The sequence below is a fragment of the Sapajus apella genome, unplaced genomic scaffold (genome assembly GCF_009761245.1).
Source record: "Sapajus apella isolate SASKATOON/1434 unplaced genomic scaffold, GSC_monkey_1.0 scaffold258, whole genome shotgun sequence".
In the NCBI taxonomy this organism is placed as follows: Eukaryota; Metazoa; Chordata; class Mammalia; order Primates; family Cebidae; genus Sapajus; species Sapajus apella.
In genome coordinates, this window is record NW_022437198.1 from 121,654 (window position 1) to 140,228 (window position 18,575).

The following is an 18,575-nucleotide window of genomic DNA, read 5'->3' on the forward strand; positions in this document are numbered from 1 at the left end:
GAAGTACGTGTGATATTTGATACATGCATACAGTGAGTAATGATCAAATCAGGGTAATGGGGCTATCCATCACCTCAAATATTTATCATTTGTGTTGGGTTTTTCAAATTTTTCAACTGTCCATTATCCCCAAAATTTATGTAGTGGTATTACTCTCCAAATTAGGCTTAATTTTTTCTGAGATGGAGTTTTGCTCTTGTTGCCAGGTTGGAGTGCAGTGGTGCGATCTTGGCTCACTGCAACCTCCCAGGTTCAAGTGATTCTCCTGCCACAGTCTCCCATGTAGCTGGGACTACAGGTGCACGCCACCACACCGAGCTAATTTTCATATTTTTAGTAGAGACAGCGTTTTACCATGTTGGCCAGGATGGTCTCCATCTCTTGACTTTGTGATCTGTCCGACTCGGCCTCCCAAACTGCTGGGATTACAGGCATGATCTACCATGCCCAGACTGAATTAGGCTTTCTACATGAAAAAAATCTTGGCTGGGTGCGTTGGCTCATGCCTGTAATCCCAGCACCTTGGGAAGCCAAGGTGGATCGCTTGAGGCCAGGAGGTTGAGGTTGCATTGAGGCCTCTGCACTCCAGCCTGTGCAACAAGCAAGAAGACCCTGTCTCAAAACAAACAAACAAGACCTTTAACACTTCATTTTTTCACAGATGGAGTCCACTCTATTACCCAGGCTGGTGTCAAACTCCCGGGTTCAAGCAGTCCTCCCACTTCAGCCTCCTGAATAGCTGGGACTACAGGTTCAGTCACTGTACACAGCTTAAAAACATTTAAGATTTTTTTTTTTTTTTTTTGAGACTGAGTCTCATTTTGGTGCACGGGCTGGAGTGTAATGGTACAGTCTCAGCTCACTGCAACCTCCGCCTCCCAGGTTCAAGCTATTCTCCTGCCTCAGCCTCCAAGTAGCTGGGATTACAGACACACAACACCATGCCCAGCTAATTTTTGTATTTTTAGTAGAGACGGGGTTTCACCATGTTGACCAGGCTGGTCTCGAACTCCTGACCTCATGATCCGCCTGCCTCAGCCTCCCGAAGTGCTGGGATTACAGGCATGAGCCACCGCACCCAGCAAGACTTTTAAGATACTTTATAACGTTGGGGCTTGAGTTAATCTAACTTATTTTGAAAGGAATAATCAAGGTAAAAAGATTTTCCTTCTGACTCTGAATTGATAACACACCTGTGCTGCACTAACACACCTGTGCTGCTCACTTTGTGATTTGCATAGCTAGTCTATTTTAGAATTATTATCGTAAGGCATTCCCAACTGAAGTCGGAATGATTCATAGAGGACAAGAAGGTTTAAGTGAGGCCCGGCGCAGTGGCTCACTCCTGTAATCCCAGCACTTTGGGAGGCTGAGGCAGGCGCATCAGCTGAGGTCAGGAGTTTGAGACTAGCCTGGCCAACGTGGTGAAACCCCACGTCTACTAAAAAATCAAAAATTAGTCAGGTATGTTGGCACACGCCTGTAATCCCAACTACACAGGAGGCTGAGGAAGAATAACTTGAACCTGGGAGGCGGAGGTTGCAGTGAGCTGAGATCTGCCATTGTACTCCAGCCTGGGTGACAGAGTGAAACCCTGTCTCAAAAAAAAAAAAAAAGGTTTAAGTGACATGACTAGGAGCAATTAGAGAAAATGACAGAATAGAGATTTATTAGTGAAGACAAGTATCTTTGGCAAGGATGCTTTGGGGATGGTTGGGAAGAAAGGAAACATGTAAGACTGAAACGTAAGACAGAAATGTAAGACGGAATTGCCTGAAAGTCTAACTTTAATTACACATCAAATACACATTTTGGTGACTTGGTGATTGTGGGGAGGTGTGTGTATAAAAATGTAGGTTTTACTTTTCTATCCCTGTTTCTTACTTTCCACATCTTAGCGTTTTCCACTTTATCAGGCTGAACCAGCTCACCAGGTTCAACTCCTGTGCCAGCACACCTAGACGTGCTTAAGGGATGGATGACCCTGAGGATGGAAGGTCAGCAGCATATATATTGTAACTACAGAAGGGAAGAAGAGAAAAAGAGCGGTGTAAATAGGACTCATGGGGAGAGAGGTCAGAAGTGGGTAAAACAAATGAAGAGAGAATGTGAGGATGGAGGCTGTGTCCGATTGGGCTAGGCCTGGCCACCTTTCAATTTTTTTTTTTTTAATGAGACGAAGTCTCGCTCTGTCGCCAGGCTGGAGTGCAGTGGCAAGATCTTGGCTCACTGCAACCTCTGCCTCCCAGGTTCATGCGATTCTCCTGCCTCAGCCTCCAGAGCAACTGGGACTACAGGCGCGTGCCACCACGCTCGGCTAATTTTTTGTTTTTTTTAGTAGATATGGGGTTTCACCGTGTTAGCCAGGATGGTCTCGATCTCCTGAACTCGTGATCCACCCGCCTCGGCCTCCCAAAGTGCTGGGATTACAGGCAAGAGCCACCTCGCGCAGCCCACCTTTCAATTTTCAACCCAGTAGTACGACTCTGGTGGCAGGTAGAGGCTACACCTCCTCTGCGGAGAGCTCTCGGGTTCTCCAGGATTCCTAAAGGCCGGCAGAGGCGTAGAGCAGGTTCTCCAAGCATCGCACATAACCTTCCACTTCGTGGGGTTGTTGTTCCTGCGCCCAGGTGTTCCTCAGCCTTCCTCTCCTCGCCCAGGAAGAGGCTGTGAGGATTACATCATCCCAACCCGAGCAGCATGGCCAGATTTTCCATCTCAAACTCTTGCTCTAGAAGTGAACCGGGATGGAGCGCTCAAGTTTCCCCGTCAGGGTTGGCCCTGGCGGGGGGAGGGGAGCGGGTGGCACGCCGTGAGGAGTCTCGTTCTAGCAATGAAGCTATTAAATGACCCAGGGCACGACTTTTTCTCGCGTTTACGAGCTCCACCTACGCGGGAACACATGGCCACCCAAGCCCGTCGCTGCGCCCAGACCTCCGGCTCAACACACCCGACAAACGCCGTGCAGAGAAACCGCAGCGCGGGCCAGTGGGCAACCCCGGGAACGGAAGGCGGTGCGCGGTGCGGAAAGCGTGTCCCCGGGGGCGCTGCGCCTGCGTAGTGGCTAGGCAGCGACTCCCGAGGGTCGTGCTCGTAACACCGCGCACCCTATCAGGCGGCCACAGGGAGCGCGCCCGGGGCCTCACCCTCTCTCGCCCCTCCCTTCTCCCCTCTGGGTTCAGCTTCAAACTGAGGCTTGGAGGCCGGAGGGAGCGCTCCACTCTCCACCCAGGCGCGCCCCGCGCCCTCTTGTGCGCGTGCGCAGAGGCGGACCGCAAGGCGAGGGCGCGAGGGAAGGGCGGGCGTACGTCCTTGCGTGCGTCTCAGGCAGCGCGCACGCTGGCGTGAGAGGGCACGGGGGAAAGGTGGCTCTGGCCGGGGTGGCTCGGCTTCCTGGGGCTATGTAGCTGAGCTCGTCGTCTTGGGGGTCCTTCTTCGCAGTCCTCGCGGCGTGCTAGCGCAGAGTTTCTGCTCGGGGGAGACACTGTACACACGCCCGCCGCGCCTCCTCGACGGCAGAGCAGGCTTGCTCGTCCGTGGGAGCGTCCCGGCCGAGAAGCCCTGAGGGGGGAGGGGAGGCCATTTTGTCCCGACCGACTCCCCGGAACCGGGCGGAGCGGCTGGGAGAGGCTGCGGAGCTGCGGTCGCCGCCCTCGGAGGCACTGGACGCCGCCACTGTCGGGGCTTCCTCGAAGCTGTTCGTAGGTCGCCCGCACCCTCTCGAGCCTTCCTTTTTCCCACGCTTCTCCGTCCTCCGGCCTGAGAACGCCCGAGTGAGGAGTTGGCCATAGTGAGAGGGACCGATCCCTTGGGGCCGCCGGCGGCGAGAGCCCGAGCCGCCCCTCCCAATGGCGAAGAAGACGTACGACCTGCTTTTCAAGCTGCTCCTGATCGGGGACTCGGGAGTGGGGAAGACCTGCGTCCTTTTTCGTTTTTCGGATGATGCCTTCAATACCACCTTTATTTCCACCATAGGTAAGACCTGTGGGAGGACGGTGTACGGTCTCGGTAGCTGCAAACCGTTTATTTTACTCCAGACATCTTGCTTCCCGTAATATACGCCTTTGTTTCAGTGATTCCGATTCCAAACGACAGACCCAAGTTACGATTTGAATCGGCATCGAGCTTACTGGGGCGGGGTCTTCCATGCTTTCCATCCGGTCTTTTGCTTTCGAGTCTCCCACTATGCTCAGTGCCTTCGGTTACAAAATGTGCATCATTTAATCACGTTCCAGAACCTTATCTCTTCAGGCGACTGGACTGTCTTTTTCCACATTTGCTTGGAATTATTAGATGTGTGGTATATTTAAAGTATTTATTTCAGTGGTTGCGATTGAAACAGTACTAGCTATTTGGGAAAGGCCTGAATTTATAATTTATACTCTGGGGCAAAGAGAAGATTCCATATGGTCATAACTTAGAGTAAACTTGAGGGTTTGTGTGAAGAATAATTAAGGCACATTAGAAGGGAAAAGTGAGTTGCCCTCATTGACTAATCCATTGATGTGTCAAACAATCGGAGGCTCTTCGCGCTTGGGGTGGGACTCTGGCATATTTGCCTCAGTGCTTTTCGAGACATCAACAGAAACAGTAATCTGGGGGAGATGATTAATTTCTGTCCTCAAACCCAACAGAATGAAGTCAAGTTCTCTCTTCTGTTTCGACTGTAGTATTTACGAGAAATTATTTTGCCAGTCATAGCCCTAAGGACTTCTAATGTACTTTCACCGTTTCAGAATTACTTAGTGTGGAAGTAAGAGCTAAAGAGTGACCTTTTAAATAGAATTTCCCGTCTAGGAAAGGAAAAGGGAAGGCTCTAGGAAAGTCCCTTTTGAATCTGGTTAGAAAATTTAGTGGCGCTGATGCTAATTGTGCTAAATTAATTGTGAAACTCATCCGCTCCCCAATAAATTTCTTGAAGACACATGGCTGCCTCTGTCACTTGGAGCCCAGCACTCAGCATTGTGGCGGTGTAGTTTAACCCATTTTTAAATGTCGTTTTCTGTTGAGACGATTTTAAAAAGCAACTGCAGTTGTCTTTGAACTCTGGGAATTGTTAAAATTAAGCTGATTTGAAACAATTTGTAGCGTTACTGAAATAATTTGGTTTGGATTTTTTTGTGTGTGACAAATAGGTGCTTCATTCTCACGAAAGAAATTATACTGAAATTAAATTGGACAAGTGATTTTTTAAAAATAGATTTTTATTTCACTCACTCTTTTTGGGTGGAAATTACAGTTCTGATTTCCAGAGTATCTTAGTGTTGTCTTGGTCTTTCACAAATTTCATGAAACTTAGAACTTGTTCTCTAACTTCTGGGTTAGAGAACACTAGCACTTAGCGCTAGCACTTCCCTAGCACTAAGTTTGCTTTTAACACTCCACTTTTAGCTGTAGCTGGGTGGGGTTAGGTGATCAGATGGGTCAGCAAATATTTACTGAGCACCTAATGCTGGGCACTGTTCTTAGGCACTGGGAATAAATGGTGAACACAACAGACCCCTTGAGGAGCATTCCAGTGAGGTCAATCATAACAGTGTGGAAGGTGCTACAGTAGTAACCATAGGGAGGAGGATTGGCTAGCCTAAATCGTGAGGAGTCTGAGTAGGCTTACATAGAGATGATATCTAAAATGATGAAGCCTGAAGGACTAATATGAATTGGGTCAGAGGGGTGGGATAAGGCCTTTCTGGAAAAGGGAGCACAGAACAAACGTATAGTAAGGTTGAGGATTTAATTCATGTGGTCAACTTTATTTTGAGACAGAGTTTCACTCTGTCACCCAGGCTGTAGTGCAGTGCCGTGATCTCAGCTCACTGCAGCCTCCGCCTCGGGTTCAAGCAATTCTCCTGCTTCAGCCTCCTGAGTAGCGGAGATTAAAGATGCCCACCACCGTGCCTGTCTAATTTATGTATTTTTAGTAGAGACTGGGTTTCACCATGTTGGTTAGGCTGGTCTTGAACTCCTGATCTCAAGCAGTCCACTGCCTCAGCCTACTAAAGTGCTGGGATTACAAGCGTGAGCCACCATGCCCAGCCATGTGGTCAACTTTAACCTGTCATTAGGAACAGTGGTGGATGGAGAGAATTGGAAGCAAAACATTAACTTTGTCTATTCCAGTCTTTTTGTAAAGGGTACATGCCCCCATCTAAAACTCAGTCCTCTAAGATAATGGTATAATCTTTTTGTCGTCCTTTTACTTGGGAAGATATGTGATGATTTTGGATCAAGTCTGCTGGGTTGAAATCCTGGTTCCACAGTACTACCTGTGCAACTTTGGCAAATTACTTAACCTCTCTTGGTTTCAGGTTCTTTAGAAGTGTTAATAATGGTATCTACCACATAGGATAATTGTGAAGATTTTATGAGTTAGCAAGAGTAAAGCACTTCACACAGTGCCAGGCACTTTGTAGGAGCACAGTCCACATTAGCTATATATAGAATATGTGACTCTTCCACTGTGGAAGTGTGGCAGAACATGTTATTCTGTGGATTGAACGTCCTGCGCATAGTGGTATCCAAGTATTTGTTGGTGCTCCACTAAACGATTACTTTTTTTTTTGAGATGGAATTTCATTCTTTTTGCCCAGGCTGGAGTGCCATGGTCTGATCTTGGCTCACTGCAACCTCTGCCTCCCAGGCTTAAGCAATTCTTCTGCCTCAGCCTCCAGAGTAGCTGGGATTACAGGTGCCTACCAGCACACTCAGCTAATTTTTTTGTATTTTTGGTAGAAACAGAGTTTCACCATGTTTGCCTGGCTGATCTTGAACTGCTGACCTCAGATGATCCGCTTACCTCGGCTTCCCAAACTATTGAGATCACAGGTGTGAGCCACTGTGCCCACCCTCCCTCTTTTTTTTTTTTTTTTTTTTTTTTTTTTGAGATGGAGTTTTGCTCCTGTTGCTCAGCTTGGAGTGCAGTGGTGCAATCTTGGATCACTGAACCTCTGCCTCCCAGGTTCAAGCGATTCTCTTGCCTCAGTCTCCCAAATAGCAGGGATTACAGGTGCGCACCACCATGCCCAGCCAATTTAGTGTTTTTAGTAGAGACAGTTTCATCCTGTTGGTCAGGCTGCTCTCCAACTCCTGACTTCAGGTGATCCACCCACCTCAGCCTCCCAAAGGTGCTGGGATTACAGGTATGAGCCGCTGTACCCAGCCCCACTAAACAATTTTACTTTAGATTCTGCATTTTGACACTTTCCTATAAAAATGTTTTCATATTTAAGATGTTGAATAGTGTTAAATTGAGAAAATGAATATGATTCTAAGTACAGCTTGAACACATTCATGTATTAGCTCTATGTGCACAGGTTTAGAAGTCTATCATTGAGTTTAACCAGTGCCATTCAAGTGAAATAATGTGAGCCACAAATATTACTTTTAATAGCCATCTTTTTTTTTTTTTTTTTTTTTGAGATGGTGTCTCGTTCTGTTGCCCAGGCTGGAGTTCAGTGGCACAATCTTGGCTTACAGCCTCCCAGATTCAAGCGATACTCCTGCCTCTGCCTCCCAGGTAGCTGGGATTACAGGCGTCTGCAACCATGCCCAGCTAATTTTTGGTTTTTTTTTTAGTAGAGACAGGGTTTTACAATGTTGGTCAGGCTGGTCTTGAATGCCTTACTCAGGTGATCTGCCCACCTTGACCTCCGAAAATGCTGGGATTACAGGTGTGAGCCACCAAGCCCTGCCAAATAGCCACATTTTAAAAAGCAAATTTTAATATTATATTTTAACTCATATCTAAAATGTTATTTTATTGTATCATCAAGACTTAAAAATTGTTGAGGGCAGCCTCAGTGGCTCACACCTCTAATCCCAGCACTTTGTCAGGCCAAAGTGGGAGGATTGCTTGGACTTAAGAGTTTGAGACCAGCCTGGGCAACATAGTGAGACCATGTCTGTATGAAAAAAAAAAAATTGTGAGATATTTTGCATTCTTTTTCTCTGGTTTGTATGCTTACAACTCATCTCAATTTAGATTTGGTATATTTCTACATGGATATATATTTTGTAATGAAAAAATAAATTTTAAAAAGGTACATTTCAAGTGATTAATAGCCACATGTGGTTAGTGGCTACCATACTGGGTGGTACTTGTCTAAACAATCTAAAGTAGCCAGTTGGCCAATATGCAGATGACTAGAAATGCTTTGAATGCAGACTACTTTCAGGAATGTGTTAAATTTTATCAAATGACTTGGGTTTGTTGTTTAAAAGATTAAATCTCACTCTTTCACCCAGGTTGGAGTGCAGTGGTGCAATTGTAGCTCACTGTAGCCTCAAACTCCTGGGCTCAAGCAACCCGTCTTCCTCAGCCTCTCAAGTAGCTGGGACTGTAGGCAAGCACCATTGCATCTGGCTGGGTTGTTTCTAAAATCTAGAGCATTCTTTAAGTATAAGTGATAATTAAATTTGTGAGTGGTCACTTGATTGTTAAAACATCCTGAGGGCTGGGCATGGTGGCTCAAACCTGTAATCCAAGCACTTTGGGAGGCTGAGGTGGGAGGATCATTTGAGGTCAGGAGTTTGAGACCGTCTGGGCAACGTAGTGAGACCCCCATCTCTACATAAACAAAAAATTAGCGGGACATGGTACCATGTTTTCTGTAGTTCTAGCTACAGGGGAGGCTGAGGTTGGAGGATTACTTGAGCCCTGTAGTTCAAGGGTGTAGTGAGCTCTGATCACGCCACTGCACTCCAGTGTGGGTGACAGAGCGAGACTGTGTGAAAAAAACAAAACAAAAAACATCCCAAGTTTGTATAGTAATATCTTGCAGGTGTTCAGAAGGACCAGACAGCCAAAATAAGGCAGTCCCTTATTATTTCAGGTACAGTCATTTTAGCTTCTTATTGGCTATTGGTTTTTTGAAGAAATAATTTTTATAGATTTATAGGATGGTGTTCACAAAGACTACTGTATTTGAATTTTTTTGTATATTTTTAGCTCTCATACATCATGTTAGGAATTATGTATTATATTTATGACCAAATTTGTTGCAGACTGCTGCAAAAACAAGTTACTGGTATGTTACACTCAACCAATCTCAAAACAAATCTGAGGGCACCAGAATATAAGTTGCACAAGGGCAGAAATCTTTTGTCTTTTGTTTTTTTTCTCATGTATGCTAAACACCTGGAAGAGTACCTACACTTAATGGGTGCACCGTAAATAATGAATGAAGGCAGACAGATGGTACAATCAGGATCCTCTTAATGCAAATTGGGACTAGTTTATTTAAAATTTTTCCTTTTTTACCTACTTTCTGATCATTATATGAAGTAGGTTGGGATCGGGCTTAAGAATATTAGCTGTGGTCAGGCCCCGTGGCACATGCCTATAATCCCAGCACTTTGGGAGGCTGAGGCAGGCAGATTCCCAGAGGTCAGGAAGTCGAGACCAGCCTGGCCAATAAGGCAAAACTCTGTCTCTACTAAAAATACAAAAATTATCTGGGCATGGTGGTGCTCACCTGTAGTCCTAGCTGCTCGGGAGGTTGAGGCAGGGGAATTGCTTGAACCCGGGAAGTGGAGGTTGCAGTGAGCTGACATTTGTGCCACTGCATTCCAGCCTGGGTGATAAGAGTGAGATTCTGACTCAGAAAAACAAAACAAAAAAAAGAGTATTAGCTGTTTGGCTAATAGGGCAAGACTGCTGTTAGAAATTGAAAGGTTGTTTGAAAGAGAGTCTTGAGAGAGTTACTGCTTTTGGATGAGCAGATTTCAGTGGTTGATTTTACCAAAGCCGTCTTGGTAGTATGAGCTCAGGAATGGATTTCTCATCAGTGATGTGGGAATTACATAGACTTGTCCCCAAAGCACAAGTTTTTAGTGGGCTGCTTCTATACTGGATATGCTACCTTTTGGTGTCATTAATTCTTTCACCACCATAAGACTTAACTCCTTTTTTTCACAGGGAATATTTTCTATTGGGAATTGGAGTCTCTGGGCTCCATGTCAGTAATCAAGTTGGTAAAGGCTGTTGTCCCTGAGAGAGGTATAATACATGTTGTCAGGATGTTTTTGCTAAGTTTTGGAAAAGTGGGTTGGTTCCACTAACCAGAGTTTAAGAAACAATTGATTAGGCTGGGTGCTATGGTTCACACCTGTATTTCCAACACTTTGGAAGGCTGAGGCAGGAGGATAGCTTGAGCTCAGGAGTTCGAGACCAGCCTGGGCAACTTAGTCAGACCACAGCTCTACAAAAAGATCTTTTAAATAAAAAAATTAGCTGGGTGTGGTGGTGCATACCTGTAGTTCCAGCTACTCAGGAGGCTGAGATGGGAGGATCACTTGAGCCCAGGATTTTGAAGCTGCAGTGAGCTATGATTGCATCATCACACTCCAGCCTGGGTGACAGAGTGAGATTCTATCTTAAACCAAAAACCCCAAAAAAACTATTCAGAGTGCTTGCTTTGGCAGCATATATACTAAAATTGGAATGATATGGAGTAGATTAGCATGGCCCCTGTGCAAGGATGACCTGCAAATTTGTGAAGTGTTTCATAGTTGTTATTATTTTTAAAAAATCTATCCAGATACACTTCAAAGAAGACGAACAGTAGGCCAGTAAGCACATAGAAAGATGTTCAGCATCACTAATAATTAGGGAAATGCAAATCAAAACCACAATGAGATGTTATTTTGTCACCGTTAGGATAGTTATAACAACAACAAAAGACAAAAACAAATTGAGGTTGTAGAGAAATTGGAAACTTGGTACATTGCTGGTAGGAATGTGAAATGGTGCAGCCACAGTGGGAAACAATATAGTAGTTTCTCAAAAACTTTAAAATGAGATTACCATATGACCTAGTAATCGCACTTCAAGTTATATCTAGAATAATTTAAATCAAAGATTCAAACAGGGCCATGTGAGGTGGCTCATGCCTGTAAATCCCAGCACTTTGGGAGGCCAGATCACTTGGGCTCAGGAGTTCAAGACCAGCTTGGGCAACATGTTGAGATCCTGTCTCTACCAAGAAACCTCCAAATATTAGCTGGATGTTGTGGAGCATGCCTGTTGTACCAACTATTTGGAAGGCCAAGGTAAGAAAATCACTTGAACCTGGGAAGCGGAGGTTGCGATGAGCTAAGATCACGCCACTGCGCTCCAGCCTGGGCAACAGAGTAAGACCCTGTCTCAAAACAAAAGATAACAATAAAAAACTCAAACAGATATTTTTTTTTCATCAGTGTTCATAGCAGCTTTATTCACAATAGCTGAAAGGTGGAAACAACTCAAGGGTTCCTCAGTGGATGAATGGATAAAAAAATGTGGTATATACATAAAATGGAATGTTACTGAGCCTTAAAAGGGAGGGAAATTCTAAAATGTTACCACATGGAGGAGCCTTGAAAATGATTTGGATACAAAAGGACAGATAATGTGTGAGGTACCTGTAATAGACAAATTAGTGGAATGGTGGTTACCAGGGCCTGGGGGATGCGGTAATGGGGAATTATTGCTTTCTGAGCAGAATTTTAGTTTGTGGGGATGAAAAAGTTCAAGAGAGGGATAGTGGTGATAGTTGCATAACAATATGAATTAATTTAATGCCACTGAATTGTACACTTGAAAATGTTTGAAATGCATGAAAAGACAAATAGTATGTGATTTCATTTATATGAGGATATCTAAAGTCAAATTCATAAAAAGAGAAAAAGTGATGATTACCAGGGGCTGGGGAAGAGGGAAATAGGAAGGTGTTTAATGAGTATAAAATAACGCATTACAGTTTTGCAAAAATGAAAAGGCTCTGGAGAGCTGTTGCACAATGGTGTGATACACTTAACACCTATTGGACTGTACACATTGAAAATGGTTAAGATGGCAAATTTAATATTATGTTTTATGCCATGTTTTAAAAAATGGTTTAGATGGTGAATGTTTTAGATATATTTTCCCCACCACCCAACAAACCCAAAAAACTGATGCTTGACCCAGCTCTCTAAAAGAACATTTGATTACAGATGGCCCCTCCTGTTCCAGGTGTTAGCTGCTGTTAACCAGTGGTTGTGAAACAAGAGGATCCTTTATGGTACTTTCCCATGCTTTAATATCACTGGTCTATACTTTTAGATATTGAAGGCAGATTTGTCTTTTTGTTGTCTGTATCTACATAGACCTTCTTGGAATGTTAGAATCATAAAATATTAGTGCAGGAATAAACCCTAAAATGAATTTTCAAAGTGGGAAAACAGACTGGTGAGGTGAAGTAACTTCCAGAAGGCCGCATGGCTAATTAGTGAAGGAGTTTTATTCCTGTTGCCCAGGCAGTGGCACGATCTTGGCTTATTGCAACCTCCACCTCCCGGATTCAAACGATCCTCCTGCCTCAGCTTCCCCAGTAGCTGGGATTGCAGGCACAAGCCACTACGCCTGGCTGATTTTTGTATTTTTAGTAGAAATGAGATTTCACCATGTTAACCAAGCTGGTCTCAAACTCATGACCTCAGATGATCTGCCCGCCTTGGCCTCTCAAAATGCTGGGATTACATGCGTGGGCCACTGCGCCCAGCCAAGAGTTTTTATTAGAATCCACAGCCAATCTCGTTCATAACCACATTGCTCATTCTGAGAATTTCATTGTTGTGTTTAAAAAAATCAATGATAGTTGTCCTACCCATCAATTTCAATTTGAAAGGTAGAGTTGCTATGGTTTTTTGTTTTTTTGGGAGGGGCAAGAATAGGGAAATAACAAGCCTTAGCACAAAATATCAAGGATTTTGTTCAGTTTACTTGTCCTTTGCTAACTTAGAGCATAATAGAGAAGAAAGAATTGTATATCATGATGCACAAGCACAGCAAAGGAAATACTGGTATTCTTATTTTGTTTGCAAAAGGGAGAGAACAATAGGAGAAATATTGGCAATCTCTTTCAACTATTAACTGTAGAAGGTTGCCCAGGCAGAGCTGTGGTAGCAGTTGTAAAGAACAGAGGAGTAGGAGCTTGTTGAGTGTTTATTTACAAAAAAGAGACCATCATTTAGCACAGAATATAAATTGTATGATTGGCTAAAGAGATTTGCATGAAAAAACTGTTTATTGAGATGGTTAAGTCATAAAGGAGGAGTTTAGTTTTTATTTTATTTGACTTTTGTAGAGACAGGGCCTTGCTATGTTGCCCAGACTGGATTCGAATTCCTGGGCTCAAGTGATCCTCCTGCCTCAGCCTCCCAAAGGGCTGGGATTATAGGTGTGAGCCACTGTGCCTGGCCTAGAATGCTGTGTTTCAAATATGACCCAGAAAACAGAGTTTCCAAGGTTGTAAAACATCAGAAAATGGAAAAACCGTTATTCTGGAGACCCAAAAAGTACATCACATCAAAATTAGAACAAAAGACAGTGTTGATTGGTTTCTTTCATATCATTAGTAATGCTTGTGTACAGTCTTTTTAAAATTGAAGTTTTCTTTTTTTGAGACAGTGTCTTGCTCTGTCGCCAGGCTGGAGTGCGGTGTCGAGATCTCGGCTCACTACAACCTCTGCCTCCCAGGTTCAATCGATTCTCCTGCCTCAGACTCCTGAGTAGCTGGGACTACGGGTGCCTGCCACCATGCCCAGCTAGTCTTTTATTTTTAGTAGAGACAGGGTTTTACCATGTTGGCTAGGATGGTCTTGACCTCTTGATCTTGTGATCTGCCCGCCTCAGCCTCCCAAAGGGCTGGGATTACAGACGTGAGCCACCATGCCCGGCCTAAATTGAAATCTTTATTAAGATAATTGTAATTTATCATGCAGTTGTGAAAGATAATACAAAGAGATCTCTTGTACACTTCGCCCAGTTTCTCCCAATGGTAACAGTTTTGGGAAACTGTAGTATAACATCACAACCAGAATATTTACATCTGTTGTAATACATTAGTCTTATTAAAATTTCCCCAGTTTTATTTTTATTCATTTGTATTTATATTAAATTTGGTACAGTTTTATTACTCATATAGGTTCATGTATCCACCACCATAGTGAGTACACAACAGTTCCAAGGAGCAAGGATCCTTCACGTTCTTTTATAATCATAGTCCCCGATATTTCTACACTCCAAACCTTGGTAACTGAAACTGTCCTCCATTTCTAAAATTTTGCCACTTTACAAATGTTATATAAATTGAATCATATAGAATGTAACCTTTTGGGATTGGCTTCCCCCCCCCCCCCCAACTCCCACTCAGCATAATTCCTTGGAGAGTAATGCAAGTTGTGTGTATCATTAGTTGTTTTTCCCTTTTCTTTCTTTCTTTTTTTTTTTGAGACAGAGTCTCAGTGTTACTCAGGCTGGAGTGCAGTGGTGCAATCTTGGCTGACTGCAACCTCTGCCTCCGGGGTTCAAGCTATTCTCCTGCTTCAGCCTCCCAAGTAGCTGGGACTACAGGCATGTGCCACGACACCTGGCTAGTTTTTTTGTATTTAGTAGAGACAGGTTTTCACTGTATTGACCAGACTGGTCTCGAACTCCTGACCTTAGGTGATCTGCCTGCCTTGGCCTCCCAAAGTGCTGGGATTACAGGTGTGAGCCACTGTGCTGGGCCCATTAGTTTGTTTTTTTAATTGTTGAGTAGTATTTAATGGTATGTACCATAGTTTGTTTAATATTCACCCCTTGAGGAACAAACATCTGGGCTGATGCCAGTTTTTAGCTAATAGGAATAAAGCTGCTACGAATATTTGTGTACAGGTTTTTGTGTGATCATAAATTTTCATTTCTCTGGAATAAACACCCAAAACTGCAGTTGATGGGTCACATAGTAATTGCATGTTTAGTTTTATAAGAAACTAACAGACTATTTCCAGAACGGCGATACCATTTTACACCCCCATCCTCAGCAGTGTATGAGTGAACTTTATCTGCATCCTCACCAGCATTTGATAATGTTACACTGTTTTGTACTTCAGTCATTCTGGTAAGTGTGTAGTGATAATCTCATGGTTTTTAATTTGCATTTCCCTGATTGCCAAAGGCGTTGAAAAGTTTTTTTATGTGCTTATTTGCCATCTTTGGAAAAATGTGTGTTCATGTTGTTGCCCATTTTCTAATTGGATTGTTTTGAAAGTTCTTTCAGCATTTAAAATCCTAGTCCCGACCAGATTAGTGGCTCATGCCTGTAATCCCAGCACTTTGGGAGGCTGAGGTGGGTGGATCACTTGAGACTAGCTTGGGCAACATGGGGAAACCCTATCTCTACAAAAAAAAAAAAAAAATTAACTGGATGTGGTGGTGCGCACCTGTAGTCCCAGGTACCTGGGAGACTTAGATGGGAGGATCAGCTGAGGACAGGGAGGTTGAGACTGCAGTGAGCTGTGATCACTCCAGCCTGGGTGACAGTGAGACTCTATCTCAAAAGAATAGAAAAATAAATAAAATTCTAGTCCTTAGTTGGATATGTGGTTTGCAAATACTTTCTTCCAGTGTGTAGCTTGTCTTTTCATTCTCTTAATAGTGTGGGGTTTAGGTTGAGGTTGACTTATTTTTTGCTTGTGGAAGAGATGTCTGTTTGCTCCAGTACCATTTATTGAATATGAAGGCCTTTCTTCCCCACCTGATTTCATGTAGTTAATCAGATGATGTAGATGTTCTCAAGGTTTCAGAGATTGTGTATTACCTGACAGGAATGAAAAATTGACTTAGTGGTTTACTCTTACCATAATTTACAGTGTGCCTTCTGAAATCTTTTTTTTTCTTTTCTTTTTTGGGATGGAGTTTTGCTCTTGTTGCCCAGGCTGGAGTGCAATGGTGCAATTTCGGCTCGCTGCAACCTCCACCTCCCTGGTTCAAGCGATTTTCCTGCCTCAGCCTCCCAAGTAGCTGGGATTACAGGCGCCTACCACCATGCCCAGCTAGATTTTTGTATTTTTAGTAGAGACGGGGTTTCACCATGTTGGCCAGGCTGGTCTCGAACTTCTGACCTCAGGTCTCAGCCTCCCAGAGTGCTGGGATGACAGACATGAGCCACTGCACCTGGCCTAGATGAGAATTTTAACCTTTTATAGTCTCATTCTACTCTCTGTTTCAATTCTTTCTTAAATTGGTATGCAGTGGTTACGTTAATGTGGCTGTGTAAATATTCCATTTAGTCAAGTAGTCTACTATATTTGTTTTCTTCTGAAGTTAAAAATTCTCATTTGATTAATTTCAATCTTCCTGTGTACTCCAGCAACCTCTCAGAATGAATTTCCACATAGCCAAACCATCAGAGAAATAATCTTTTGGTTTTTATTGTTTTCCTGGACACCTCTCTACTAGATATTTTCCTCTGTCCTGATTCAGTAATGGACCGCTTATTAATTATGCCTATTTCTCAATTATTGCCTTGGAAATTTTGTAAGTTTCTCTCCTGTATGTGATACCTTATTTATTTTATTTTATTTTTTTGCAATACCTTTCTTTGTTGGTTTTCTGCTTTTGAGCGTATCATTCTGTCGTAGTTTCTTGCTAAAAGGGTATATGGTAAAGGAAATTTTTTGAGGCTTTCCATGTTCAACAATGTCTTCATTATTTCCTTTACACTCAGTTGAGTGTTTGACAAGGCATAGAGTTCTAGGTTGAAAACAGTTTTCCCATAAGACTTTGAAAGCATCACTCCATTGTCTTCCAGTTGCTGATAGTTCTGATACTATTCTGATTCTTTATCCTTTATCAGTAGGATAATTATTTGTTTATAGCAGCCTAGTTTGTCTCTGGAAGATTGCTAATTTTTTAAATTCTTAGTTTAAAAAATTTATAATCATGTACCTTGTTGGGTGGGGCTTTTTCTGTTGTTCTGGGTACTTGGTGGCCCTTTCCACTTCCAACTTTGTTAATTTATTCTACTGCCTGGGAGATTTCTTTGACTTTATCGTTTTACCTTTATATTGAAAGTTTTATTTCAGCTGTCTTATTTTTTAATTTCTAGTTGTTTTTTCTTGTCTATTCCTTACTTTTTTTTTTTTTTTTTTTTTTTTTTTTTTTTTGAGACAGGGTTTTTTTCACTCTGTCACCCAGGTTTGTGACAACCTTACTCTAGCCTCAACCTCCTAGGCCCAAGCAATCCTCCCACTTCAGCCTCCTGAGTGGTTGGGACCACAGGTGCACACCACCACGCCTGGCTAATATTTTCTGTTTTTTTTTGTTGTTGTTGTTGTTGTTGTTTGTTTGTTTGTTTTTGTATACATGGGTCTCATTTTGTCTCCTGGGCTCAAGCGATTGTCCCACGTCAACTTCCCAAAGTGTTGAGATTACAGGTATGGTCCTTGTGCCTGGTCCTTAAAATTTTTTTGTTTGATTTTTTTTTTTTTAGAGGCAGAGTCTTGTTCTGTCGCCCAGGCTAGAGTGCAGTGGCGTGATCATCGCTCTCTGCATCCTCAACCTCCTGGGCTAAAGTGATCTTCCTGCCGTGGCCTCCCAAGTAGCTAGGACTACAGGCATGTGCCGCTGCATCTGATTAATTTTCAGATTTTCTGTAGAGACTGAGCCTCACTGTGTTGTCCTGGCTGATCTTAACTCCTGGGCTCAGTTGATCCTCCTACCTTGGCCTCCTGAAGTGCTGGGATTTTAAGTGTGAGCCACCATGCCTAGCATAAGTTTGTTTTTTAAAATTCTTGATTTTTGGATATAGTATTTTATCTTCTCGGAGGATAGCTTGTTTGATGTTTTCTTCCCTTTCTTGCTTTATCTTCCCTTCAAGTTTTCCCTTTTTGCCCCCCCCCTTGTTTTATTGTATATTTTATTTTGGACCCTTCTTCAAATGATTGTTGATTTCAGGCTGCACATACATAATTAGGAATGAGTTATTTAAAAGATGTTTACAGCAGGACTTGGTGAGTTATGCCTGTAATCCTAGCACTTTGGGAGGCTGAGACAAGAGAATTGCTTGAGCCTAGGAGTTAGAGACCAGCCTGGGCAAAATAGGGAGATCTCCATCTCTACAAAAAATTTTTTTAAAAAATTAGCTGGTCATGGTGGTTCATGCCTGTAGTCCCAGCTAATTGGGAGGCAGACATGGGCAGATTTCTTGAGCCCGGGAGGTTGAGGCAGTAGTGACCCATGATCACACCACTGTACTCCAGACTGGGCAACAGAGGGAGACCCAGTCTCAAAAAAAAGTAAAGATGTTTTCAAGGTCTGTAAACATGGGCAGGGCTTTTCACCGGTGGGCTCTATTACAAGATGATGGAATAGTGAGTCTTTTTTTTTTTTTTTTTCCACTGAGAGATTCCAAGCATTAGTGTCTGTTGGTCTTGTTTCTGGAGCTATTCTGTTTCTCTTTTTTTGTATATTTTTTAATTTTTATTTATTTATTTATTTATTTTGCACAACACACAGCAGGAACCATTCTGTTTCTCTAGAGAAAGACTCATCACCTGCCTCAGATGTGGGGAGGAGAATGTCAGTTTGCCTGCCTGCTTTCTTGAATCTGAGCAGCTAAAGGAACTTGGGTGGGCAGGTGTAGGGTTAACTTTAGTTTCATTATACACATTTGTATTTAATCTCCTTATTTTTTCAAATGTCTCTGTTTCTAATCTCATTCCCATACTCCATTTAGCCTGGTGTTCCTGAGTGTATCTGTTGCAGATATTCTAGAGAATGAACCTTTAGA

General features: G+C 43.2%; 1 protein-coding gene and 1 non-coding gene across 2 annotated transcripts in view; both read left to right on the forward strand.

The window, feature by feature from the left end:
• Positions 1 to 3,296: 3,296 nt before the first annotated feature.
• The window catches only part of RAB10 (RAB10, member RAS oncogene family), a 93,822-nt gene continuing 78,543 nt past the window's right edge, over positions 3,297 to 18,575 (forward strand). Inside the window, exon 1 of the mRNA XM_032271878.1 lies at positions 3,297 to 3,975. Coding sequence (XP_032127769.1) covers positions 3,849 to 3,975 — 127 coding nt within the window. The 5' untranslated portion in view covers positions 3,297 to 3,848. The remainder of the gene's footprint in view (positions 3,976 to 18,575) is intronic.
• On the forward strand, positions 10,407 to 10,513 carry LOC116545318. The gene has a single exon (XR_004266270.1). It is a non-coding gene; the product is annotated as a U6 spliceosomal RNA (small nuclear RNA).